Source organism: Doryrhamphus excisus, linkage group LG6 (assembly GCF_037039965.1).
Source record: "Doryrhamphus excisus strain RoL-2023G ecotype Guam linkage group LG6, RoL_Dexc_Guam_v1.1, whole genome shotgun sequence".
Taxonomy (NCBI): domain Eukaryota; kingdom Metazoa; phylum Chordata; class Actinopteri; order Syngnathiformes; family Syngnathidae; genus Doryrhamphus; species Doryrhamphus excisus.
In genome coordinates, this window is record NC_136362.1 from 1,096,270 (window position 1) to 1,124,085 (window position 27,816).

At 40.0% G+C, this 27,816-nt stretch overlaps 1 protein-coding gene and 1 long non-coding RNA gene across 7 annotated transcripts in view; one reads left to right on the forward strand and one right to left on the reverse strand.

Annotated features, from left to right (window-relative positions):
- Positions 1-27,816, forward strand: part of ptprz1a (protein tyrosine phosphatase receptor type Z1a) — a 56,939-nt gene that overhangs the window by 10,693 nt on the left and 18,430 nt on the right. For 3 of the 5 annotated variants that reach the window (XM_078791073.1, XM_078791075.1, XM_078791074.1), the window contains exons 2-16: positions 955-1,017; positions 3,397-3,576; positions 6,904-7,055; positions 7,174-7,269; positions 9,125-9,191; positions 9,266-9,423; positions 12,214-12,364; positions 12,937-13,121; positions 14,123-14,249; positions 17,236-17,273; positions 17,344-17,956; positions 18,299-19,231; positions 21,969-22,119; positions 27,285-27,364; positions 27,472-27,557. In XM_078791073.1, coding sequence (XP_078647199.1) covers positions 955-1,017; positions 3,397-3,576; positions 6,904-7,055; positions 7,174-7,269; positions 9,125-9,191; positions 9,266-9,423; positions 12,214-12,364; positions 12,937-13,121; positions 14,123-14,249; positions 17,236-17,273; positions 17,344-17,956; positions 18,299-19,231; positions 21,969-22,119; positions 27,285-27,364; positions 27,472-27,557 — 3,080 coding nt within the window. The remainder of the gene's footprint in view (positions 1-954; positions 1,018-3,396; positions 3,577-6,903; positions 7,056-7,173; positions 7,270-9,124; positions 9,192-9,265; positions 9,424-12,213; positions 12,365-12,936; positions 13,122-14,122; positions 14,250-17,235; positions 17,274-17,343; positions 17,957-18,298; positions 19,232-21,968; positions 22,120-27,284; positions 27,365-27,471; positions 27,558-27,816) is intronic. The other 2 variants (XM_078791076.1, XM_078791077.1) reach the window with 2 other exon arrangements.
- Positions 894-27,614, reverse strand: LOC144898588 (uncharacterized). Of its 2 annotated transcripts, XR_013627464.1 has the most exons (5): positions 27,465-27,614; positions 12,118-12,401; positions 9,733-9,773; positions 5,042-5,100; positions 894-1,118 (listed from the first exon to the last, which is right to left on the reverse strand). It is a non-coding gene; the product is annotated as an uncharacterized LOC144898588 (long non-coding RNA). The 2 variants fall into 2 exon arrangements; XR_013627465.1 differs by lacking the exons at positions 894-1,118; positions 5,042-5,100; positions 9,733-9,773 and adding an exon at positions 6,864-7,049.

A 27,816-nucleotide genomic window follows, 5' to 3' on the forward strand; every position in this document is an offset into this window, starting at 1 on the left:
CTGGATTTCACTTTGACTGAAAAACTTAGCCGCGCTAACGCCGTCCCGGCTAACAAAAAACGCTACGGGTCATACCACTTTTTGCCCACATTTGTTACACTTAAATTTTTCCGCCCATCAAACAATTTAAAATAATAATCACAAAATGCAGTTTTTAAATGAAACTTCACTTGAAAACTGTTAGCATGCTAACGTGTGTGAAAATAGCACAAAAAAAAATCCATAATACTGATTTTAGCATGCTAGTAATGCTAACACCGAACATGGAAATACTGCGTATATGTAACTTTGAAATTAACAAAAAAAGCTAACATGCTAATTTTTGACATGCTAACATTGTAAATTTACTCGAATTTGAATAAGTAGCACCCAAATTTGAATTGCATGCTACAAGCTAACTAGCTAAAAACTACAAATATTTTGCCTTTAGGAGGAGGTCACCAGGGGGGCAGTGCCCGTGCGCAGACTGTCAATCATGTAATCCTGGATTACAGCGCTATCATCCGAAGCTCAGCCCAGCGGGGGGGGTCTCATCTCCTAATTTTCCTGCAGACTCAGACCGGGCACGGCTTAACGGGATTGGCTGTTGCAGCAACTTCAGAAGTTGTTGTGGGGTCTTTTGTGACCTCTTAGATGAGTCGTGACTATGCTTGTTGGGGTCGTTTTGGTTGGCCGGACACTCCTGGGAAGGTTCGCCGCTGTTGCATGTTTTCAGCTTTTGGGGATAATGGCTCTCACTGTGGTGTGCTGGAGTCCCAAAGCTATAGAAATGGCTTATTAACCTTTGTCCTCAATGACGGGAAATTAAAGGGACTGCTAATAAAATTCATAATGAGTTATAAAGACAAGTTGGCTAGACTATCTAGCTAGCTAGCTAGCTAGCATATGTTTACACTATTACCATTCTCTACAACGTGACTTAAGTGTGTGTCCTTTTGTGTGTGTGTCTTGCAGTGGGAGCTTACACTTACCGGAACCAGCGTAAGTTCAGCGAGGACATGGACTGGTCGTACGCGGGTGAGTCACTGCAGAGGCGTTTGTTGTGGTGGAGCGTAACCGCTACTTAAACGTTCCAACACAGAGCTCTCGGTCGTGACGGGCCTGTGCTTGAGCTAGGCCTGCATGTAATAACAATAACAACAACAATAATAACAATATTATTACGTCTACTATTCTGGGTAATAGCAGTGTAAAGGTGACTATAGGGGTGCTATTTAATGTCTAGAGGGCTCTAACATGTAAAAAACGTTTTTTTGTTGTTGTTGTTTATGTCTTATTTTCCGTTATTATGTCTACTATTCTGGGTAATAGCAGTGTAAAGGTGACTATAGGGGTGTTATTTCATGTTTAGAGGGCTCTAAAATATTTAAAAGCTTATTCAGAAGGTCATAAACCGGTTTTATGTTGTATATATATGTATATATATATTAGTCTCTTGTTATGTCCTCTATTTTGGATAATACCACTATAAATGGGACTATAGGGGTGCTATTTAATGTCTAGAGGGCTCTAATATGTAAAAAACGTTTTTTTGTTGTTGTTGTTTATGTCTTATTTTCCGTTATTATGTCTACTATTCTGGGTAATAGCAGTGTAAAGGTGACTATAGGGGTGTTATTTCATGTTTAGAGGGCTCTAAAATATTTAAAAGCTTATTCAGAAGGTCATAAACCGGTTTTATGTTGTATATATATGTATATATATATTAGTCTCTTGTTATGTCCTCTATTTTGGATAATACCACTATAAATGGGACTATAGGGGTGCTATTTCATGTCTAGAAGGCTCTAATATGTAAAAAATGTTTTTTGTTGTTGTTGTTTATGTCTTATTTTCCGTTATTATGTCTACTATTCTGGGTAATAGCAGTGTAAAGGTGACTATAGGGGTGTTATTTCATGTTTAGAGGGCTCTAAAATATTTAAAAGCTTATTCAGAAGGTCATAAACCGGTTTTATGTTGTATATATATGTATATATATATTAGTCTCTTGTTATGTCCTCTATTTTGGATAATACCACTATAAATGGGACTATAGGGGTGGTATTTCATGTCTACCGGGCTCTAACAATCTTTAAAAGTTTATCCAGAAGGGCATAAATGATTTACTAATTGCAGTATAAAGGTGACTATAGGGGTGCTATTTCATGTCTAGAGGGCTCTAATAATGTTTAAAATCTTATTTAGAAGGTCATGAATGTTTTTTAATGCTGTTTATGTTTTTATTTTTGTTATTATGTCTACTATTCTGTGTAATAGCAGTGTAAAGGTGACTATAGGGGTGCTGTTTCATGTCTAGGGGGCTCTAATATGTAAAAACGTATTTTGAAGGTCAGAAACCGTTTTTTTCGTTGTTTGTGTCTTATTTTCTGTTATTATGTCTACTATTCTGGGTAATAGCAGTGTAAAGGTGACTATAGGGGTGTTATTTCATGTTTAGAAGGCTCTAAAATATTTAAAAGCTTAATCAGAAGGTCATAAACATGGGTTTTATTTTGTATATATATTACTGTTTCTTGTTATGTTCTCTATTTTGGGTAATACCACTATAAATGGGACTATAGGGGTGCTATTTCGTGTCTACAGAGCTCTAACAATCTTTAAATGTTTATTTTTGAAGGGCATAAATGATTTTCTATGCTGTTTAGGTTTTTTATTTTCTGTTATTATGTCTACTATTTTGGGTAATAGCAGTGTGAAGGTGACTATGGGGGTGCTGTTTCGTGTCTAGAGGGCTCTAATATGTAAAAACCTATTTTGAAGGTCATAAACCGTTTTTTTTGTTGTTTATGTCTTATTTTCTGTTATTATGTCTACTATTCTGGGTAAGAGCAGTGTAAAGGTGACTATAGGGGTGTTATTTCCTGTCTACAGGGCTCTAACAATCTTTAAAAGTTAATCTAGAAGGGCATAAATGATTTTCTATGCTGTTTATGTTTTTATTTTCTGTTGTTATGTCTACTATTTTGGGTCATAATAATAATAATAATAACAATAATGGCTGCACAGCGGTCGTATGGTTAGCGCGGAGACGTGGAACAACTGGAACATCCCGTGTGTGTGTGCACGCTCAGTGACCTGCTAACATCCACCCGACCCAGAAGCAACTCTGCCGACCTGCTTGTGGGCGGGTGGAGAAAAAAGCAGGAGCAGCCAATCAGAATTAGCCGGGAGGGTCACATGACCCCGTTAATTAAAAACAACACTTAATTAGCATGGTGGTGAACATCTGCAGGAATGGGTCAGTGAGCGTCAAAGGGGCCATGACTCACCTCGTTATTTCGCTCGTTAGCCATAGCAATGAGGCGTCATTATCCGCTTTAGCGTGTTTTACTGACCAATCACTGACATCTTTATAAGGTTCTGAGGTTCTAAGGTTCCGTGTGTCCCCACCAGGAACGTTAAACCAGAACAACTGGGCCAAGAAGTTCCCCTTGTGCAGCAGCGCCAAGCAGTCACCCATCAACGTGGAGGAGAACCTGGCCCAGGTGAAGCTGAGGTACCAGAAGCTGAGCTTTGAAGGTTGGGAGGACTTGACGGGGGACCGGACCACCATCAAGAACGACGGCAAGACCGGTAAGAGTCTGTTTCTGTTATTATTTGTACTATTTTGGGTAATAGCAGTATAAAGGTGACTATAGGGGTGCTATTTCATGTCTAGAGGACTCTAATATGTTAAAAACCTATTTTGATGGTCATAAACAGTTTTTTTTAATGTTGTTTATGTCATATTTTCTGTTATTATGTCTACTATTCTGGGCAGTAGCAGTGTAAAGGTGGCTATAGGGGTGCTATTTCATGTCTAGAGGACTCTAATATGTTAAAAACCTAGTTTGATGGTCATAAACAGTTCTTTTTAATGTTTTTTATGTCATATTTTCTGTTATTATGTCTACTATTCTGGGCAGTAGCAGTGTAAAGGTGACTATAGTGGTGTTATTTCATGTTTAGAGGGCTCTAATGTTCTTTGCTCTAATGTTAACAACTTATTTTGAAGGCCATAAACAGGTTTATGTTGGATATATTTCACTTTCTCTTTTTATGTCCTCTATCTTGGGTAATACCACTATAAATGTGACTATAGGGGCACTATTTCATGTCTAGAGGCCTCTAATATGTTAAAAACCTACTTTGATGGTCATAAAAAATTTTTTTATGTTGTTTATGTCATATTTTTTGTTATTATGTCTACTATTCTGGGCAGTAGCAGTGTAAAGGTGACTATAGGGGTGCTATTTCATGTCTAGAGGGCTCTAATATGTTAAAAACCTATTTTGATGGTCATAAACAGGTTTCTTTATGTTGTTTATGTCTTATTTTCTGTTATTATCTGTACTATTTTGGGTAATAGCAATATAAAGGTGACTATAGGGGTGTTATTTCATGTCTAGAGGGCTCTAATATGTTAAAAACCTATTTTGATGGTCATAAACAGTTCTTTTTATGTTGTTTATGTCTTATTTTCTGTTATTATTTGTACTATTTTGGGTAATAGCAATATAAAGGTGACTATAGGGGTGTTATTTCATGTCTAGAGAGCTCTAATATGTTAAAAACCTATTTTGATGGTCATAAACAGGTTTCTTTATGTTGTTTATGTCTTATTTTCTGTTATTATTTGTACTATTTTGGGTAATAGCAGTATAAAGGTGACTATAGGGGTGTTATTTCATGTCTACAGAGCTCTAATATGTTAAAAACCTATTTTGATGGTCATAAACAGTTTTTTAATGTTGTTTATGTCATATTTTCTGTTATTATGTCTACTATTCTGGGCAGTAGCAGTGTAAAGGTGACTATAGGGGTGCTATTTCATGTCTAGAGGGCTCTAATATGTTAAACACCTATTTTGATGGTCATAAACAGTTTTTTTTAATGTTGTTACCGGACCACCATCAAGAACGACGGCAAGACCGGTAAGAGTCTCCGTGCTTTTGTCCAGGCTCCGGTTACTCAGCCAATGAAGGGAAGCGTTGGTCTTTTAAGTGGCGAGAAACACGATAAGGCGTCATTGTTAAGAGGAAGTGTAAGCGAGACTTACGAACATCTCGGTGGAGGACTCGGACGCGAGTTCCAGCACGTCAGGACACAAACGTGAAGCTTGAAAGAGAAAAAGACGGATGAGCAAACAGCTTTTTATGGAGGACAAAGAAAGTCAATATTTGCTATATTGGCGCTAACAAAGACGGACACGCATTATGTCAAAAACACACCTGTTGCGTCACCCTAAGCTAAGCTAGGCTTGGCTAATCATTTATAATGTACCATTGTGAGAACCCCACACTTGGTATTTTTACCTCCCCCAGGGCTTCCCCAGAACACATTTACGGCAATACACCTCTTAGTTCTGTCTTATATGTCTGATTGTCTCCTATTATGTCTACTATATTGGGAAATAGGAGTATAAGGGTGACTATAGGGATGCTATTTTATGTCTAGAGAGCTCTAATATGTTAAAAACCTATTTTGATGGTCATAAACAAGGGATCTGATTGTCTCCTATTATGTCTACTATATTGGGAAATAGGAGTATAAGGGTGACTATAGGGATGCTATTTTATGTCTAGAGAGCTCTAATATGTTAAAAACCTATTTTGATGGTCATAAACAAGGGATCTGATTGTCTCCTATTATGTCTACTATATTGGGTAATAGAAGTATAAAGGTGACTATAGGGGTGCTATTTCATATCTAGAGGGCTCTAATAATGTTAAAAACGTATTTAGAAAGTCATGAATATTACTCTTGTTACTCGTCTCTTGTTATGTCCTCTATTTGGGGTGATACCACTATAAATGGGACAATAGGGGTGCTATTTCATGTCTAGGGGGCTCTAATGTCTTTAAAAGTCTAGAAGGGCATACATGTTTTTTATGCTGTTTATTTTTTATTTTCTGTTATTATTGATACTATTCTGGTTAATAGCAGATGACTATAGGGGTGCTATTTCATGTCTAGAGGGCTCTAATCTTTAAAAGTTTATCTAGAAGGGCATAAAGGTTTTTAATGCTGTTTATGTTTTTATTTTCTGTTATCATCGCTACTATTCTGGGCAATAGCAGATGACTATAGGGGTGCTATTTCATGTCTAGAGGACTCTAATAATCTTAAACAGCTTCTTTAGTAGGTCATAAACAGCTTTTTATGTCATATATGTCTTATTTGCTTTTATTATGTACTATTTTGGCTAATGGTAGTATAAAGGTGACTATAGGGGTGCTATTCCATGTCTAGAAGTCTCTAATAATGTTAAAAAGCTTATTTTGAAGATCATAAACCGTTTTTTTAATGTTGTTTACGTCTTATTGTATGTTATTATGTCGATTTTGGGTAACAGCAGTATAAAGGTGACTATAGGGGTGCTGTTTCGTGTCTAGAGGGCTCTAATAATCTTAAACAGCTTCTTTAGTAGGTCGTAAACAGCTTATTTGCTTTTATTATGTACTATTTTGGCTAATAGCAGTATAAAGGTGACTATAGGGGTGCTATTTTATATCTAGAGGGCTCTAATAATTTAGATTTTGATGGTATTTTCTTTTGTGGAATTTGTCTTATTTGCTCTTGCTGAGTTTTTTTATGTCATATATGTCTTATTTGCTTTTATTATGTACTATTTTGGCTAATAGTAGTACAAAAGTGACTATAGGGGTGCTATTTTATATCTAGAGGGCTCTAATAATGTTGATAAATCTGCTATTTTTTTGTGGAATTTGTCTTATTTGCTGTTGCTGAGTTTTTTATGTCATATATGTCTTATTTGCTTTTATTATGTACTATTTTGGCTAATAATAGCATAAAAGTGACTATAGGGGTGCTATTTTATATCTAGAGGGCTCTAATAATGTTGATAAATCTGTTTTTTTTGTAAAATTTGTCTTATTTGCTTTTACTGTGTGTGTATAGTGGCTGTGCACGTGGACGGAGACTTCTACGTCAGCGGAGGGGGCCTCAGGTCAAAGTTCAAGGTCGGGCGCATCACCTTCCACTGGGGGCGCTGCAACGCCTCCTCCGAGGGCTCTGAGCACAGCTTGGATGGTGTCAAGTACCCCCTAGAGGTGAGACAGAGGAAGTACAGCGTCTGAGGGAGTACTGATCTGAGATCAGTACCTGATCTGGTCGGACTGGGGTGAGGAGGAGACCTCTCACGGTTTCTGTTGCCGTCCTGTCCCGCAGATGCAGATCTACTGTTTCGAGCCGCAGCGCTTTGACTCTTTGGAACAAAGCATGAAGGCTGGAGGCCGAATCGCAGCCCTGGCTGTGCTCTTTGAGGTGCGTTTGTCAGGACCCCCCCCCCCCCCCCAACCAATACAAACCCGCTGGGACGGGGTGCGGTTTGTTGCTCAATGGAGTGACTTGCCAGGGAACAGACTGTCTTCACCATACAAAGAGCGCTAATGCTATCCGGTTACACATTGGTTGATGGTTCTCGTCAATGCTCGGGTCCGGGTCTGTCTGTCTAGCGCCACCCATGGAGCCAACATGGAACTACTCAGAGTTGGGGGTCATCAAAAAGTTATTTTATCAGAATAAAGCCCAAATATTGTGGGGATAAAGCAGGGAAGCTCCCATCAGGGTTTTCGACATGCTAGCAGCAATAACAGGGGTGTCCAAAGTGCGGCCCAGGGGCCATTTGCGGCCCGTTGCTGTTTTTATATTGGTACTGCAATGGCAAAAATGGCTAGTTGCAATTTTTGATAGTCATAAACAGGTTTTTTTATGTTGTTTATGTCTTATTTTCTATTATTATGTCTTCTATTTCGGGTAATAGCAGTATAAAAGTGACCATAGGGGTGCTACATCACGTCTAGAGGGCTCTAATATGTTAAAAACCTATTTTGATGGTCATAAACAGGTTTTTTATGTTGTTTATGTCTTATTTTCTGTCATTATGGCTTCTATTTCGGGTAATACCACTATAGATGCGACTATAGGGGTGCTATTTCATGTCTAGAGGGCTCTAATAATGTTAAAAACTTATTTAGAAGGTCATGAATGTTTTTTTTCTGGTTAAGTTTTTATTTTCTGTTATTATATCTACTATTTTGGGTAATAGCAGTATAAAAGTGACTATAGGGGTGCTACTTCATGTCTAGAGGGCTCTAATATGTTAAAAACCTATTTTGATGGTCATAAACAGATCTTTATGTTGTTTATGTCATATTTTCTGTCATTATGTCTTCTATTTCGGGTAATACCACTATAGATGCGACTTTAGGGGTGCTATTTCATGTCTAGAGGGCTCTAATAATGTTAAAAACTTAATTAGAAGGTCATGAATGTTTTGTTCTGGTTATGTTTTTTCTGTTATTATCTGTACTATTTTGGGTAATAGCAGTTTTTTCATTGGCAGTGCAATAACAAAATGGCTAAATCTGCAGTAATATAAGGAGAAGGAGTCATCATTTGATGAGAATAACTTCATATTATGAGGAAAAAAAATAATTTTGCTATCAAAGTTGCAATTTTTGAAAAAAAAAATTTTTTTTTTGAAAAGTTTGGAAAAGTCACAAATCATTTAATTTCCAAAGAGTTAAAACAATTTTAAAATGGCTGCAATTGTTCAAGAATTAAGTCAAAATATTAAGAAAAAAAGTTTACATTTCATGAAAATAAATGTAATATTGTAATATTAATTTTATTATATATTATATTAATTTTATAATTTTTCAATATTTTTTTAACTTTGTAATATTATGACAAACAAAGAAAACAACAGAAATTAGATAAATTCAAGTATTTTTTGGGGCCGTCTGACTCACAGACACGCGCTTCCAAAACGCGAAATAACGTTGAGTGAGTCATTCCGCCGTGTCGTTTAGTTGAATGTTTTCATGTTTCGGGCGTGCAGGAGCCGGCAGAGGCCATGTTTGAAAGAGAAGCGCTGCAGGCTATGTTCAAAAACATCAGACAAAACAACACTGGGTTTTTGTTTGTGTGTCGCTGTGGGAGGGAAGCGGCTTGTTTTGATGATGCATTCAAGACTGCTGGGAAGTTCAATACGTCCCACTTGGGAGGTTACGAGGTGAAAAATGTCAGATTGACGCATCTTATTTCATATTTCGCGGAAAAGTTCTATTTTTAAATGCTTGTTAGCGTAAATGCTAAAGTCTTTCTTTCTTCTTAGGTGACCTCGGAGGACAATGTCAACTTTGCCGCCATCATGGCCGCCATCAACAGCGTGAGCAGATATGGTATGTCTGTCTGACTCTGTCATCCCGTCTCCTTCTGATGCTTTCGTTTCAAAAGTTGTTTTGTTTCGTTCCAGGGAAGACTGCCCAGGTTTCGCCCTTTCCGCTACGGGGTCTCCTGCCCAATTCCACAGAGAAGTATTTCATCTACAACGGCTCTCTGACCACGCCGCCGTGCACTGAGACTGTCGAGTGGGTCGTCTTCAAGAACATCGCGACCGTCTCCACCGACCAGGTGCGAAGGGACCTAGCTAGCGAGCTAGAATAAGCGGCATATAAAATGGATGTATGGATATCCATATGCTTACCATTTTAACATGATTAGAGCTCTCTAGATATGAAATAGCACCCCTATAGTCACCTTTATACTGCCGTTACCCAATATTTTCTACTGCTTATCCTCACGAGGGTCGCGGGATGGAGCCTATCCCAGCTGTTTTTTGAATGGGGGAGAAAACCGGAATATCGGGAGAAAACTCACGCATGCACGGGGAGAACATGCAAACTCCACACAGAGGGTGGAATCGAACTCGGGGTCTCCTACCTGTGTGGGCCTGCGTGTTAACCACTCGTCCACCGTGCAGCCTATAGTAGACATAATAAGAGAAAATAAGACATAAATGAGAAAAGATAAAAACATAACACAAGAGAGCCGCGGCTAGCATAGCAAGCTAGGTAGCTAGCCTCTCCAAATTCATTCATTCATTCATTTTCTACCGCTTTTCCTCACGAGGGTCGCGGGGGTGCTGGAGCCTATCCCAGCTGTCTTCCGGCGAGAGGCGGGGTACACCCTGGACTGGTGGCCAGCCAATCACAGGGCACATATAGACAAACAACCATTCACACTCACATTCATACCTATATACCTATACCACAACTTGGAGTCGCTAATTAACGTAGCATGTTTTTGGGATGTGGGAGGAAAGAAAATAGAAAACTCACGCATGCACAGGGGTGGAATCGAACCCTCGTCTCCTAGCTGTGAGGTCTGCGTGCTAACCACTCGACCGCCGTGCCGCCCTCGCTCCAAATTACTTATTGTAAACATAAGGAACTGTTTGAAACGAGGTGGCAGAGGAAGGACAAGGTAGCCCAAAATTAACCACTTCCACACAGACACAACCTTTTCCCCACTTAAGATGATAAACTGCAGTATCAAACACGGTAATCCATGTTGAACATTACCGGGCTACACCCCCACAGCGCTTATCCACGTAGCTAGCCAATTATCATTCCAAATGCTATGTCTCGACTTGTCGGCATTCCGGCTTGAGGCGACATGCCAGGGTGGAGCAAATCAAGCGCTCCTATTTTCTCCTGCCTGTCGTAACTTGGCAAACACATCCACTTTCCGCATGCTACTTGTACAAAATACTCCGCCATAAAACATTGAAAAGTTTCACCAGAGACCTCCGTGGCGGCACACCAGGTGCTCGGAGCATGTACCCGAACGCAGGGCACCTTGCGGCGCGTCTGTGAATCAGTGAATCCAAGACTTTGTCGGGAGACTGAGAGTCAGTGAAACTCGAGGACTTGATTTTCACTGATGAACACTTGAGTTTCAAGGATTCGCAGATGCCTGAAAAACTCGAGTTTCACTGATTCACGGGTACTCGTTGAGGACTGAAGTTGCACTGACACACTTGTTCACGAAGACTGACTCATGCGTGCTCGCCGAAGACTTGAGTTTCACTGACTCACGGGTGCGTGACGAAAAGTTGACTTTTCTGACTCACGGGTACTTGATGAAAAGTTTAGTTTTCTGACTCACAGGTACTTGACGAAAAGTTGACTTTTCTGAGTTTTCTGACTCACGTGTACTTGATGCAAAGTTGAGTTTTCTGACTCACGGGTACTTGAAGAAAAGTTTATTTTTCTGACTCACGGGTACTTGATGAAAAGTTTAGTTTTCTGACTCACGGGTACTTGACGAAAAGATGACTTTTCTGACTCACAGGTATTTGTCAAAGACTTGAGTTTTACTGACTCTCAGGCTCTTGCCGAAGACTCAAGTTTCACTGACTCATGGGTGCTTGATGAAAAGTTGAGTTTTCTGACTCACGGGTACTTGACGAAAAGTTGACTGTTCTGACTCACGGGTACTTGACGAAAAGTTGACTTTTGTGACTCATGGGTATTTGTCAAATACTTGAATTTTACTGACTCTCAAGCTCTTGCCAAAGACTCAAGTTTCACTGACTCACGGGTGCGTGACGAAAAGTTGACTTTTCTGACTCACGGGTACTTGACGAAAAGTTGACTTTTCTGACTCACGGGTATTTGTCAAAGACTTGAGCTTTACTGACTCTCAGGCTCTTGCCGAAGACTCAAGTTTCACTGACTCATGGGTGCTTGATGAAAAGTTGAGTTTTCTGACTCATGGGTACTTGATGAAAAGTTTATTTTTCTGACTCACGGGTATTTGTCAAAGACTTGAGTTTTACTGACTCTCAGGCTCTTGCCAAAGACTCAAGTTTCACGGACTCATGAGTGCGTAATGAAAAGTTGACTTTTCTGACTCACGAGTACTTGACTTTTCTGACTCACGGGTATTTGTCAAAGACTTGAGTTTTACTGACTCTCAGGCTCTTGCCGAAGACTCAAGTTTCACTGACTCATGGGTGCTTGATGAAAAGTTGAGTTTTCTGACTCATGGGTATTTGTCAAAGACTTGAGTTTTATTGACTCTCAGGCTCTTGAAGTTTCACAGACTCATGGGTGCTTAATGAAAAGTTGAGTTTTCTGACTCACGGGTACTTAATGAAAAGTTGAGTTTTCTGACTCATGGGTACTTGACGAAAAGTTGAGTTTTCTGACTCATGGGTACTTGGTCAAAGCCTTGAGTTTTACTGACTCTCAGGCTCTTGCTGAAGACTCAAGTTTCACTGACTCACGGGTACTTGATGAAAAGTTGACTTTTCTGACTCACGGGTACTACGGGTGGATCCCTCCCCTCTGATGGTGGTGTGGTATAGTAGTACTGCCCTCTGGTGGCCACGTGGATTGATGATGTTGTGTCTTCCAGTTGGAGATGTTCTGCGAGGTGATGACCATGCAGCAGGCCGGCTACGTCATGTTGATGGACTACCTGCAGAACAACTACCGTGAGCAGCAGGAGCACTTCCTGGGTCAAGTCTTCTCCTCCTACACCGGCATGGAGGAGGTCCACACGCCAGGTACCTCCAGCACATGTATGCTCTCTTGGACCAGAACCTGAAACATCAAAGATGACTGAAGGATCTCAATATCATTCAATTATTATTATTATTATTAACAATTTTATTGCAAATGTTGATGTGAAATTTGAGAATGTTTTGGGGGGGTAACGTGTTATGGACTATGAACTTTACTGTACTGCGTACCGCATATCGAAAGTGATGCTAGGTCATGTTACACCTCCCCCGCCGGTCCCAAAGAACCCCTGTGACCCAAATGGAGAACCGGAGGAACATTCCCATTCGATGATCCCTAATTAACATTATTGATGGACTTTTGGCAGAGCCGGATCTGATCCAACCGAATCCGTTGGTGGCGTGTCAACATAAAACACGTTATCGAGCGTACTAGCAACTGTTGGGTCAGGTAGTTCAGATCCAGGGTTTCAATCTTGTGTCACTCTGCCCTCTAGTGGTTGGTTTCAATACAAGCCTAGACTTGATTAGATAGATGCAGCTTCCACTTTATCTGCATTTTAGTACTACTACTAAGACTACTACGTAGTAGTACTAAGACTCCCCCTTGTGTTTAGTGTGCAGCTCAGAGCCAGAGAACGTCCAGACGATGGTCTACAACCTCAGTAGCCTGCTGGTGACATGGGAGCGCCCCCGGGCGGTGTATGAGGGCGCCATCGACAAATACTCGGTCAGCTACAAGATGGCCGATGCGGAAGGAGTCGCCCCTTCAGAGTACCTGACCGACGGAGACCAGGATGTGGTGAGGAAGACTCACTGGATCTCGACAAAGACTCGAGTTCGCTGACTCACAGGATCTCGACAAAGACTCGAGTTCGCTGACTCACTGGATCTCAACAAAAACTCAAGTTCACTGACTCACAGGATCTCGACAAAGACTCGAGTTCACTGACTCACTGGATCTCGACAAAGACTCGAGTTCGCTGACTCACAGGATCTCGACAAAGACTCGAGTTCACTGACTCACAGGACCTTGACAGAGACTCAAGTTTCACTGACTCAGTTCAGTTTTCTGACTCACGGGTACTTGACGAAAGGTTGACTTTTCTGACTCACGGGTACTTGACGAAAAGTTGAGTTTTCTGACTCATGGGTACTTGATGAAAAGTTGAGTTTTCTGACTCACGGATACTTGACGAAAAGTTGAGTTTTCTGACTCACGGGTACTCGATGAAAAGTTAGTTTTCTGACTCACGGGTACTTGACGAAAAGTTGACTTTTACTGACTCATGGGTGCTTGATGAAAAGTTGACTTTTCTGACTCATGGGTACTTGACGAAAAGTTGACTTTTCAGACTCATGGGTACTTGACAAAAAGTTTAGTTTTCTGACTCACGGGTACTTGATGAAAAATTTAGTTTTCTGACTCACGGGTACTTGTCAAAGACTTGAGTTTTACTGACTCTCAGGCCCTTGCCGAAGACTCAAGTTTCACTGACTCACGGGTGCTTGACGAAAGGTTGACTTTTCAGACTCATGGGTACTTGACAAAAAGTTGACTTTTCTGACTCACAGGTACTTGATGAAAAGTTTTCTGACTCACGGGTACTTGATGAAAAGTTTTCTGACTCACGGGTAATTGATGAAAAGTTTTCTGACTCACGGGTACTTGTCAAAGACTTGAGTTTTACTGACTTATGGCTGCCCGAAAAAGACTCGAGTTTCGTGGACTCACAGGTGCTCGAGTCGTCACGGGGGTCTCAATCAAGACTCGTTCTCATCTTCCCCTCTGCTCATCACCAGGGTGCGATACTCGACGACGTCGGCGCCAACTGCACCTACGTGATCCAGGTGGCGGCGGTGTGCGCCAACGGCCTGTACGGACGTGCGAGCGGCGTCCTGACGGTCACCGTGCTGGTCGATGACCCCGGTAAGAGCGACCGTCACCGTGGGCAACCGCTCACATGAGACTGTGTCCATGTTTGTGGGATCCTGTGTTGAACTCGACATCTGCCGGTTCTTGGTTTGATCCGAGTGCTTGTCCTTCTCCTCTTCGCTCATACGACGACATGACTGATCTATCGACCCCCCCCCCCCGCCCCCACACTTTCATTCTCAGTGTCTGTTTTTTCTTTCTTCACTCGTGTTTTTATTCTTTCTTCATCGGTTCTTCTTGAAGATGCTTGTTGGTGGGGGTCAAGGGCTCATTTCCTGTTTTTCCATCCTCACATGAAATAAGACTGCTGGCTGCTTATGAAGGAAGACGAGGTTCCTTTGTGCTCACCTCGTTTTGTCATTTTGTGCAAAAACAATGCTCAATGCTAAATGCGCATGCTAACGCTCCAAATAGTAATCATGCCAAAATGTTGTGTTGCTGCTGGATGTTCATAATTTCCCAGTCATACTGTAAGCTTGTTTTCTTTTACAAAAAAGGAAAAATAACTGTATGCTATAAATACAGGGCTGCATGGTGGACGAGTGGTGAGCGCGCAGACCTCACAGCAAGGAGACCAGGGTTCAATTCCACCCTAGGCCATCTCTGTGTGGAGTTTGCATGTTCTCCCCCGTGCATGCGGTGGTTTTCTCCGGTTTCCTCTCACATTCCAAAAACATGCTAGCTTAATTAGCGACTCCATAGGTTGTCCATAGGTATGAATGTGAGTGTGAATGGTTTGCGCATGCTAACGCTCATTATTATAGCAACTCCATTTAAAGGGTCCCCGACATGATTCAGCGAATGGTATGTTTGCAAAAAATATTTAGATAGTTGATGACTCCAGATATGACGACCTCACCCTCGAGGCCCAAATAGTAATCATGCCAAAATGTTGAGTTGCTGCTGGATGTTCATAATTTCCCAGTCATACTGTAAGCTTGTTTTCTTTTCCAAACGAGGAAAAATAACGGTATGCTAGTAATGCAGGGTTGCACGGTGGGCGAGTGGTTAGCGCGCAGACCTCACAGCAAGGAGACCAGGGTTCAATTCCACCCTCGGCCATCTCTGTGCATGCGTGGGTTTTCTCCGGGTACTCCGGTTTCCTCCCAAATTCCAAAAACATGCTAGGTTAATTAGCGACTCCAAATTGTCCATAGGCATGAATGTGAGTGTGAATGGTTGTTTGTCTATATGTGCCCTGTGATTGGCTGGCCACCAGTTGGGGGGGTTCTTCAGAAGGGTTGGTTGCAGGTTCTGGGTTCTGATGTTTGTACAGACATTTATATTTACATAACATAAATCAGGCTATAAAAATGATTGACGCATGGCTCAAACCTTGGCTCTTATTTATTTAATATTGTTTTAATATTTTACTGCTCCAAATGATAGAATGCTGTACCAGGTGGTGACCACTCGATGGCAGTGTTTGACCATTTTCCTGTGCTGCAGCGATAGAACATTGGCTATACTGCTAACGTTTTATTCCTGATACTTAGCGTATTCTCTCGTCTGAAATCACTTCATGATGTCGTGCCGCCCCAATTATTCTCTCCCCCGGGGTCCACCCGATTTTCAGTAAATGGCGACGTGCTTTAATAGGACATTTGCTGTTTTTGGAATGTGAGAGGAAATCGGAGTACCCGGAGAAAACCCACACATGCACGGGGAGAACATGCAAACTCCACACAGAGGGTGGAATCGAACTCGGGTCTCCTACCTGTGTGGCCTGTGCGCTAACCACTCGTCCACCATGCAGCCTATAGTAGACATAATAAGAGAAAATAAGACATAAATAAGATAAAAACATAACACAAGAGAGCCGCTGCTAGCATAGCAAGCTAGGTAGCTAGCCTCTCCAAATTCATTCATTTTTCTACCGCTTTTCCTCACAAGGGTCGCGGGGGTGCTGGAGCCTATCCCAGCTGTCTTCGGGCGAGAGGCGGGGTACACCCTGGACTGGTGGCCAGCCAATCACAGGGCACATATAGACAAACAACCATTCACACTCACATTCATACCTATGGACAATCTGGAGTCGCTAATTAACCTAGCATGTTTTTTTTTGGAATGTGGGAGGAAACCGGAGTACCCGGAGAAAACCCACGCATGCACGGGGAGAACATGCAAACGCCATCGAACATACATGTTATATATTGTTTATAATTATGGTCTACACTGTTGACTTGGTTCGGTCCAATAGTAGTCATGCCAAAATGTCGCGTTGCTGCCGGATGTTCACATTTTTTCCAGACATCCTGTAATTTTTTTTTACTATTTATTTTCTATTATAAAATTGATTGTGGAAATTGTCAAAATTTGATTTATTTTATGACAGTACATTGATTTTATTTATTTTTTTAAATCATATTTCCCAGTTTGACAAATATTTAAACTGTCATTTTTCATAACAATAATAATAATAATTATTCCCATATTTGGACTTTGTCATCGTAACCTAGCATGTTTTACACTCACCTATTCAACTCGCTTCGCAGTATACCCGCCCTTTTAAATACTTAATACTTAAATACAAATATACATAAATAAATAAAAATATGTTGAAAAAGGTTTTGTGTTATTTTGATGATTTAGCCGTAATAAACTTGTAAAATCTCGCCTCATGCTTCACAACGCCAGATGTGACAGGTAAGAGCCACGCCCACCATGTGCTCCTTTTGTGCCTTTGTTTTATGCCTCAGCGGTGGCAGACGGGTGGAGTTAAAAAAATATATATATAAAAAATAAACAAAGAATGATTTTTACTTTTAGGAATCCTTGCATGGCGTTGTGGCATGCGTCGGACTTTTGGCGTAAAATGTCTCAACTTTCCTTTTCCGTGCTGTCACTTTGGCGTTCCCGCTTTTCTTTTTCCGAGCTAAGCGACAAGTTTTTCCCAAATGTTCTCATCCTTTGTTTGTTGTGTTTTGAATTTGTTTTGCTCTCCGATTTATTTACTCCCCGCCTCTGCTGTCTTTTGCAGACATAAACAGCCTAGCCCCGCCTTCCTTTGACGATGAGGTAAGACCCGCCGTACAAAATGACCCACAGCAAAGCATGCTGGGAAATGCGTCATCTACCCATTCCACAGCTTTATGAAGGCGCCCAAATAGAAGATTCCGATCCGGCTTGGACGCCGACAACGCCCGCGGGGACCTCGATGTCCGCGTCACCTGACTTTCTTCCGCCTGGCGCCATAGCAACCACATCGACGCCTCCTACCACGGTCACCACGTCAACGCACAGAAGAGGATCACATGACTCCGCCCCTTCTTTTCACATCACAACCGAGGGGGCCGCCATTTCTACGACAAGCAACCTCAGCGGCGTTACGACAAAGTCCTCTGAAAGTGATAACGGCGCTGTTAATACGACGACACCCACGGTAAGGATTTTAGTGGGGACGGGCGGTCAGGGTGTCGCCTCGAACGCCACCACCGCCACCGACGCCTCCGACGCCACCTCACCAATCAGCAGTCTCGGTGACACCAGCAGCACAGCGACGGTTGCGGGTGTCGGCACCACGCCGAAAAGGGACAATTGGATCACTGAAGCAAGCGGACTGGAAAAGGTCCCGGAGGTCCAGAGAGACCCCCCGGCGCCCCGGCCCTCGTCAACCCCCGGGTGGCCTCTTTTCACGCCCACAAAGACTTCGGTGTGGCGGAGCGCCATTCTCGTGCAGACGACACCGCCGCTCCCGAATGGTGAGCGCCTCTCTGTCGCCCCCTCCTTCTCACTGTATGATGTCACAGACCCCAGCCCCGCCCCCTCTGCCCACCTGCATGACTTCCCGACTTCCCGTTCCTCGCTGTTCCCCGCCTCTGCCTCGGAACCCCAGCATGCCGCTACAGCACCCCTGCCTAGCAAAGACCCCGCACCCTTGCTGCCTGCCCCCACCCTGCCTCACGCCCCCGTCCCCACCACTCACACTCAATTGGCACCCGCTTCATCTGACGGGGTGGAGCTGTTAGAATGGGGCGTGTCCCTGTCCGTCAGCGCCACCCTACAGCCTTCGGTTGTCCTTGCTAGCGAATTTCCGCTTTCAGGGTCTGACGCCACTCCGGGTCTCACGCAGCCGTTCTCTAACGAGGCGGAACTCTTCGGGTACGCGACAGGAAGCACGCCGGACTCTTTCCTCGCAGAGGTCAGCGGCGACGGGCTGCCCTTGGCGAGTGACGTGGACGCTCTGTGCGGCTGCTCGCTTGAGCCGTCGGCGTCCTCGTCCTGGCCCCGCGCCTCGCCTCAACTCCCCCTGCCGTCTTCTTCCTGGGATGCGGAGCCTTACACTAGCGTGGGGCCGCCCCCTGCCTGGGGTGGCGGCGGCGGCGACCTTGTGAGTTCTCTTTCTGTGGCGGGCTTTGCTGATCGTACGTCGGACCGATCTCTGCTCTCGGTTTCCTCGTCTTCGCCGCTGCAGTCGCACTTCCTGCAGCCCAGTCACAGTGCCCCGCCCCTTTCTTTTGCAGCCACAACACCCTTCTCGCCGTCAGACGGGGCCTCCGCCATGCCTTCCTCCGTTCACGCACCCTCCACTCGTGAAGGGCCGGCGGACACCAGTAGCGGTGTCTCCGGTTCGGCGATGTCCCCTGAGTGGCTGGATGGCCTGGATCAGGAGTGGGACAGGGTTCAGTCCTCGGCCTCGGGGGAGGCCGCCCTTCCTCATTCCACTGACGCCGCTAGCACCGCCGTCCCAACCAGCGCCTCAGAATCCGGACAGACGCCAGAGGATTTGGACGAGCGGTCATCTGCGTTTTATTTCGATAGCGAGAGCGGCAGCTCCGCCGGATCGGAGCGAACGGGCGCCGTCGTGACGCCGAGCGTTCCCACGCTGACCTCGACTCCGCCCTGGTCGCTGGGCGGAGACGAGGAGAGCGGCTCAGGTCAGGGCGAGAGCCTTTACGACAACGAGACCTCCTCGGACTTCAGCATCTCCGAGCGCACCGGACGGGAGTCGGAGAAAGAGGAGGAGCCAGTCGCAGGTAACAACGCCGTCAGGGGTGCGGGAGAAAACGCTGAGTCACGCCTGGAAAGTGTGATGTCACGACGAGCCCCAACCGTCTGGGGTCACCTTCTTCATGCATGCCAAACACAACCTTTGAGGTCATGCTCATTCCACGCCGTCACACCTAGCGACATACGCTAGCCCGCCCCGGCGTATTTTCCCCGCCTCGTTAGGCTTCGCTACACGTCTTAAAATAGAGTCCTGCCAACTATCAGTCAGGTGCATCGTGGAGCGAAAATGTTCACCTAGCATGATGCCAGAATATGATGTTAGCACCGTATCTCATGTGGCTATGCTAGTTTTTTCTAACGTATGACGTTTATTACGTTGTACATTTATGCCCTTGAATTGCGCTGTTGGCTCCTCCCCCTCGAAACCCTCAGGTGGAGCTTGACATGCACCGTAAAAGTCCTAATTACGAAATAAGTGGCAATTATGAGATTTAAAAAAATACTAAACTCCAATAATAATATGAGATATAAAGCCAAAATTATAAGATAAAATGTCATAATTATGAAATAATGTCAAAATTATGATGAAAAAAAGTCGAAATTATAGGAAAGGTCATAAATCTGAGTTTTTTTTTTAAAAGTCTTAATCCTGAGAAAAAAAAGTCAAAATTACAAGATTATGAAAAATGTGACAATTATGAGATAACAACTCAAAATTATGAGATAAGAAAGTCATAATTATGAGGCTAAAAAAATAAATAAATTACAAGCTGAAGTAGTAATTATGACATAAAAAGTCAAAATTATGAGGAAAAAATGATAAAATGATTTAAAAAATAGAAATTATACAATAAGTCATAATTATGAGTCAAAATTTTGATTGAACGAGCCTTACAAGATACTGTCCTAATTATGAAATATGACAATTACGAGATAAAAACTCAAAATTATTAGATGAGAAAATCATAACTATGATGCAAAAAAAACTAAAAAACAAGCTGAAGTAGTAATTATGACATAAAAAGTTGAAATTACAAGATAAAAAGTCCGAATTATGAAATACATTACTTAAAAATTATGATATTAAAAAGTGGTAATTATCAGAAGCCAAAATTATGACTAAATTATAATAATAATATGAGATAGTAATAGTAATTATGAGATATAAAGCCAAAATTACAAGACAAAATGTCAAAATAAAGTCAAAATTATAAGAGAAAAAAAGTCTAAATTCTAAGAAAGGTCATAATTCTGAGATTTAAAAAATTAATAATAATCCTGAGAAAAAAAGTCAAAATTACAAGATTATTAAATACGTGGCAATTATGAGATAAAAACTCATAATTATGAGATAAGAAAGTTATAATTATGAGGCTAAAAAATAAATAAATTATTAGTTGAAGTAGTAATTATGACATAAAATGCTAAAATTATGAGAAAAAAATGATAATTATGAGATTAAAAATGTGGAAATTATACGAAGTCATAATTATGAGTCAAAATGATTGATTGAACGAGATTATGAAATACATTAGATAAAAATTGAGATTAAAAAAATTATAATTAATAAGTAATTATGAGAAGCCATAATTATGATGCTAAAAACTAAATTACAATAATAATATGAGATAGTAATAGTAATTATGAGATATAAAGCCAAAATTACAAGATAAAATGTCAATTATGAAATAAAGTCAAAATGATGACAGAAAAAAGCCAAAATTATAGGAAAGGTCATAATTCTGAGATTTAAAAAAGTCATAATCCTGAGAAAAAAAGTAAAAATTACAAGATTATGAAATACTTGACAATTATGAGATAAGAAAGTCACAATTATGAGGCTAAAAAATAAATAAATTACAAGCTGAAGTAGTAATTATGACATAAAAAGTAAAAAATTATGAGTAAAAGGTGAAATTATAGGAAAGGTCATAATTTTGAGATTTAAAAAATAGTAATATTCCTGAGGAAAAAAGTAAAAATTACAACATTATGAAATACGTGAAAATTATGAGATAAAAACTCAAAATGATGAGATTAGAAAGTCATAATTAAAAAATAAAAAATTACAAGTTGAAGTAGTAATTATGACATAAAAAGTCAAAAGTTATGAGAAAAAGGTGAAATTATAGGAAAGGTCATAATTTTGAGATTTCAAAAATAATAATACTGAGTAAAAAGTCAAACTTACAAGATTATGAAATATGTGACAATTATGAGATAAAAACTCAAAATTATGAGATAAGAAAGTCATAATTATGAGGCTAAAAAATACAAAATTACAAGCTGAAGTAGTAATTATGACATAAAAAAGTAAAAAAATTATGAGAAAAAGGTGAAATTATAGGAAAGGTCATAATTCAGAGATTTAAAAAATAATAATCTTGAGGAAGATTATGAAATACGTGACAATTATGAGATAAAAAGTCAAAATTCTGAGATAAAAAGTTGAAATTGAAGTGGAAGGTTTCTGGAGCTGAAACTAATGGAATCCATTTATTGCAAATGTTGATCCAAAATCGGATGCGGATGTCAACGTCAAGTCTCCAGGCGGTTTTGGAGGGGGAGGAGTGGGCATTTCTAGTACTTGGGATTTTGCTGGTCCTGGAGCGGAACCACACCCACGTGGTCTTCATCTTCACCTCCATCTTGGCTTTACCATGAGATCCTTGCCATCTCCTTTCTGCCCGTGCGGGTCCCCCCCCCCAACTCTTGGTGGCTCTTTTATCAGAACGGCGCCGCCCGCCCCTGTCGTTTGTGCAGATGTCAGCAACAGCAGCCACGAGTCCCGGGTGGGTTCCATCAGGGAGGGCGAGAGGAACGGCGCGAGGAACGCCGTGGTTCCGCTGGCCGTCATCTCCACGCTCACCGTCCTCGGCCTTGTGGTCCTCGTCGGCATCCTGGTCTACTGGAGGTGATTTCATTTCTACCCAACGACCGCTTTTTATCTCATCTTTTCCATTTTTATCATAACTATGGTTTTCATATTTCATAACTGCAACACTTCATCTCAGCAGTTCTACTTTTTGAACTATAATTTGGACTTTTATTTCATAATTGTGACTTTATCTCATAATTATGACTTTTTAATCTCATTCTTTTGACTTTTTGTCTCATAAATTTGTCATTTTATGATAATTATGGCTTTCTTATCTGATAATTATGACTAGCTAATCATTTTTACTTTTTTATCTCATATTTCTGACTTTTTATTCCAATATATCTATGACTTTTATCTCATTTTATCATTCATTTTTATCTCATATCAACATTGGATCTCATAATTTGACTAATAATTTGGACTTTTTATCTCATAATTATTACTTTTTAATCTCATTTTTTTTACTTTGTGTCTCATAATTTATGAGACATTTTATGATAATTTTGCTTTCTTATCTGATAATTGTGACTTTTAAATCTCATAATTATGACCTTTTACAGTGTTTCATAATATCAACGTTTTATCTCATAATTTAGACTTTTTATCCTCATTATAGCTTTCTTATTTCATAATTATGACTTTATTTCATCATTGTTACTTTTCATCTCATATTTTTGACTTTATTGCAATATAACTATGACTTTCATCTCATAATTATGATTTTTTATCTCATATCAGCGTTGGATCTTTTTATCTCATAGATGTGACTTTCAATCTAATAATTTGGACTTTTTATCTCATTTATTTAATATTTAGTTTTTTTAGTCATAATTATCTGATAATTATGACTTTTTAATCTCACAATTATGACCTTTAACGGTATTTCATAATATCAACGTTTTATCTCATAACTGACTTAACATGACTTCTTAACTCAGAATTTTTATCATCATTATGGATTTCTTGTTTCATAATTATGACTTTATTTCATCATTTTTACTTTTTATCTCATATTTTTGACTTTTTATTGCAATATATCTATGACCATCATAATTATGATTTTTTTATCTCATAATGTTGGAGCTCGTATTTTTGACTTTTTATCTCATAGTTGTGACTTTCAATCTCATAATTTTGACTTTTTATCTCATTTATGATTTCTGAAATGATTTATCATGATTCTCATATCTCATATTTTTGACTTTATTACAATATATCTATGACTTTTATCTGATAATTATGAATTTGTATCTCATAATAATGTTGCAACTTGTAATTTTGACTTTTTATCTCATAGTTGTGACTTTCAATCTCATAATTTGGACTTTTATCTCATTTATCATGATTTATTATATGATTTATCATGATTCTCATATCTCATTTATCTCATATTTTTGACTTTTTATTGCAATATATCTATGACTTTTATCTCATAATTATGAATTTTGATCTCATATCAACATTGGATCTCATAATTTTGACTTTTTATCTCATTTATGACTTTCAATCTCACAATTTCGACTTTTTGAATGTTATGACTTTCAATCTCATAATTTTGACTTTTTATCTCAGTTATGACTTTCAATCTCACAATTTTCGACTTTTTATCTCATGGTTATGACTTTCAATCTCATAATTTTGACTTTTTATCTCAGTTATGACTTTCAATCTCACAATTTTCGACTTTTTATCTCATGGTTATGACTTTCAATCTCATAATTTTGACTTTTTATCTCAGTTATGACTTTCAATCTCACAATTTCGACTTTTTATCTAAAGTTTTATTATGACTTTTTAGCTCATCATTTTGATGTTTTATCTCAATGTACATACTTTTTATCTCATAATTTAGACTTATGTCATCATTTTGACCTTCCTATCTCATATTTTTTTTATTCATAAATTTATTCATAATAACTTTTTTATTTTTTGCTGTTTTTCTGCATTTTATCTGAAATCGTTGCTTTCTCATCTGATAATTCTGACCTTTCATGTGGTCATTTGAAGTTGGATTCATGCACTTTGGGCTTTCCCCTTTAGGGGTCGCCACAGCAAAGCTATCTCCTCCATCCAACCCTGACTTCCACATCCGTCTCATGTCCTCCTTCCCTCCTCTTTGGTCTTCCTCTACGCCTCCTAACCCAACCATCTCAGTCTCTCAGGTTTCTCTGACTTTATCGCCAAAGCCTCTAACATGTAATGTCCCTCTGATGTACTCCTTCCTGATCCTATCCATCCTGGTCACTCCCATCTCTGCTACCTCCGGTTCTGCTTCTTGTCTCTCGACCAAACAACAAGGCTGGTCTCACCACAGTTTTGTATACTTTACTTTCATTTTGGGTCCCTCTCATTCCCACATATACTCCGTCTTGCTGCAGCTAATCTATAATCTTTATTAGTTTCCTTTCACGAGACTGTGATCATTTATTAATTCATTATCTACATTATCACATTATGTCCACTAGAGGGCGGCAGACACACACAAAGGAACCAGTCTGCCTTTTAACTTTGAACAATAATCTTTTGGGTTTTTTTTTGGGGGGGGGGGGTATCGTCCCAGTTTCTCAAGACTACGATGATTCCAGTTAAAAATCAGAAAGGAAAGGAAACAAGAACAATCCAATCATGGTCACAATGTGCGACATTACATTTCACATCTGGGGGGGACGGGGGACGGGGGGGGGGGGCGGCGTGTTGTTGCCGTTATCTCCCTCCAGACTCGTGTTCCGCTGAGGATTAATCTCGGCTCAGGTTGGAGTGGGGGCCAGAAAAGGACATCCCGCAGATTATGTTGTCGTCCACTGTCCACCCCCCCCCCCCTTCCTTGCACTAATCCCGCCGGCGCACACGGTGCTCACTTGGTCGCTGCTGTTGGCCTTTTTGGGTATTTTTTGGGGGGGGATTTGACAGCACTTGGCAACAAATTAGCATGAAGCTAAAGTTTGTTTACTTTAACATCTCCATTATTGCTATTGATCAAGAGATTAAAAAATCATAATTATGAGATAAAAAGTCCAAACTATGAGATTAAAAATTCAAATTAAAACTCATAATGATGAGATAAAAAGCTTAAACTGAGATTGAGTTATAATTCTCATATTAAAAGGCAGAATTATGAAATTTTTAAAAATCGAAACTATGAAAGTAAGAATCGAAAAAACAAGATTAAAAATCTAAAAAAGTTTAAACTGAAATTTATATACGAAATTATGAGTCATTATGATAGAAATAATGAGATTAATCAGAAAATCATGATATTAATAGACAAAATGAAATACAAATTGAAACTATAAGTTTAGAAATTTGAATTATAAGATTAAAAATCAGAATTATTATAAAAGTAAGAACTGTAAGATTAAATTTAGCCATAATATGATTATAATATGATTATTAGTCATAAAAATTGAAACAGAGGTTAAAAATGAAATTGAGATTTCAAAAAATGTAAACTATGAGATTAAAAATCGAAATTGCAAGATTAAAAGTCATAATTAGGAGATACGAATTTGAAATTTAAATTTACAATCGTAATTATGTGACAAAATAATAATTAAGAGACAAAAGTCATAATTCTGAACTATAAAAATCGAAATTATGAGATTCAAAGTCATAATTCTGAGATAAAAGTGGAAAACTATTACAAATCGAAATGATGTGATTAAAAGTCCTAAATAATGACATACAAAATTGAATTATGAGATTCAAAATCCAAATTATGAGATAAAAAGCCATAATTATCAGACAAGAAAGTCATAATTATAAAACAAAAAGGAGTGTAAAGGAGTGTTGAAAAACTTATTTAGAAGGTATTTACTGTGATTATGTTTACTGTATTGGGTAATAAGAGCGTAAACATGACCATAGGGTTGTTATTTCATGTCTAGAGGGCTCTAATGTTGAAAGTATTTTTTCTGATTATGTCTGCAATATTGGGTAATAGGAGTGTAAATGTGACCATAGGGTTGTTATTTCATGTCTATAGGGCTCTAATGTTGAAGGTATTTTCTCTTATGTCTACGATATTGGGTAATCGGAGTGTAAACGTGACCATTGGGTTGTTATTTCATGTCTATAGGGCTCTAATGTTGAAGGTATTTTTTCTGATTATGTCTACAATATCGGGTAATAGGAGTGTAAACGTGACCATAGGGTTGTTATTTCATGTCTAGAGGGCTCTAATGTTGAAGGTATCTTTTCTGATTATGTCTACAATATCGGGTAATAGGAGTGTAAACGTGACCATAGGGTTGTTATTTCATGTCTAGAGGGCTCTAACGTTGAAGGTGTTTTCTCTTATGTCTACTATATTGGGTAATTGGAGTGTAGATGTGACCATAGGGTTGTTATTTCATGTCTTGAGGGCTCTAATGTTGAAGGTATTTTCTCTTATGTCAACAATATTGGGTAATTGGAGTGTAAACGTGACCATAGGGTTGTTATTTCATGTCTATAGGGCTCTAATGTTGATAAACTTAGAAGGTATTTACTCTGATTATGTTTACTGTATTGGGTGATAGGAGTGTAAACGTGACCATAGGGTTGTTATTTCGTGTCTAGATGGCTCTAATGTTGAAGGTATTTTCTCTTATGTCTACAATATTGGGTAATTGGAGTGTAAATGTGATCATAGGGTTGTTATTTCATGTCTAGAGGGCTCTAATGTTGAAAAACATAAAGGGTATTCTCTTTTATTATATTTACTGTATTGGGGGATAGGAGTGTAAATGTGACCATAGGGTTGTTATTTCGTGTCTCGAGGGCTCTAATGTTGAAAAACATATTTAGAAGGTATTTACTCTGATTATGTTTACTGTATTGGGTAATAGGAGTGTAAACGTGACCATAGGGTTGTTATTTTTTGTCGAGACGGCTGTAAAATGGCAAAACCTTTTTTAACGGAATTTGGATGTTTTATGATAAGGACAAAAGTACAGTAGAATATGTAAAAATGTGGCTTACTGTGTCAACGTCAGCTAAATGGTGTTGCTAAACGGTTGTAAAAGGACAGTATCCATAATATCTTTTGCATGTTTCATCCCGTGTTCTCCTGCTAATCCCTGATGTCCACTTTTGGACAACGCATGTCAGGGATTAACGTGACATCTTTCTCGCTGTGCCCGCTGGGAGGATTAGCGTTGCAAATCAGTGCAGACATTCTCCTGATCGACGTTTGATGAGCGTTCATGTCGTCGCCACAGGATGTGCTTCCAGACGGCTCACTTCTACGTGCAAGAAGGCTCTTCCCCCCGCGTGGAGGCCACGCCCGCTTTAGAGTCAGGTAATCCGACTTTTACAAAAAGAGCCCCTAGCCCCCCCCCCACCAAAACAGTTCACGTCTCACTTTCTTTCCACAAACCTGCCCCCACTCCCCTGTTTACCTTCCAGACGACCGCCAGCCCTTTCCTGTCAAAGATTTTGTCCAACACGTCGGCCATCTTCACCAAACGCACAGCTTTCAACGCAAGTTTGAGGTGCGTTCGCGTCAGGGATACCGGTGGGGGAAGACAACTGGCGGCTCCAAACACAAGTCGTGAATTCTACCAATTGTGGAATCACTATCTGCAGGCAGAAAGACAATTTATTTGATATTTCATTCATTCCATATGGAAACCAGGTTTCATAATATGGTAAGTCAAAATCACGAGATTAAAAATTAATATGAGATAAACAGTCATGATTAAGAGGTAAAAATAATCTCAATTATGATATATTACCAGATAGAAAAGTCAC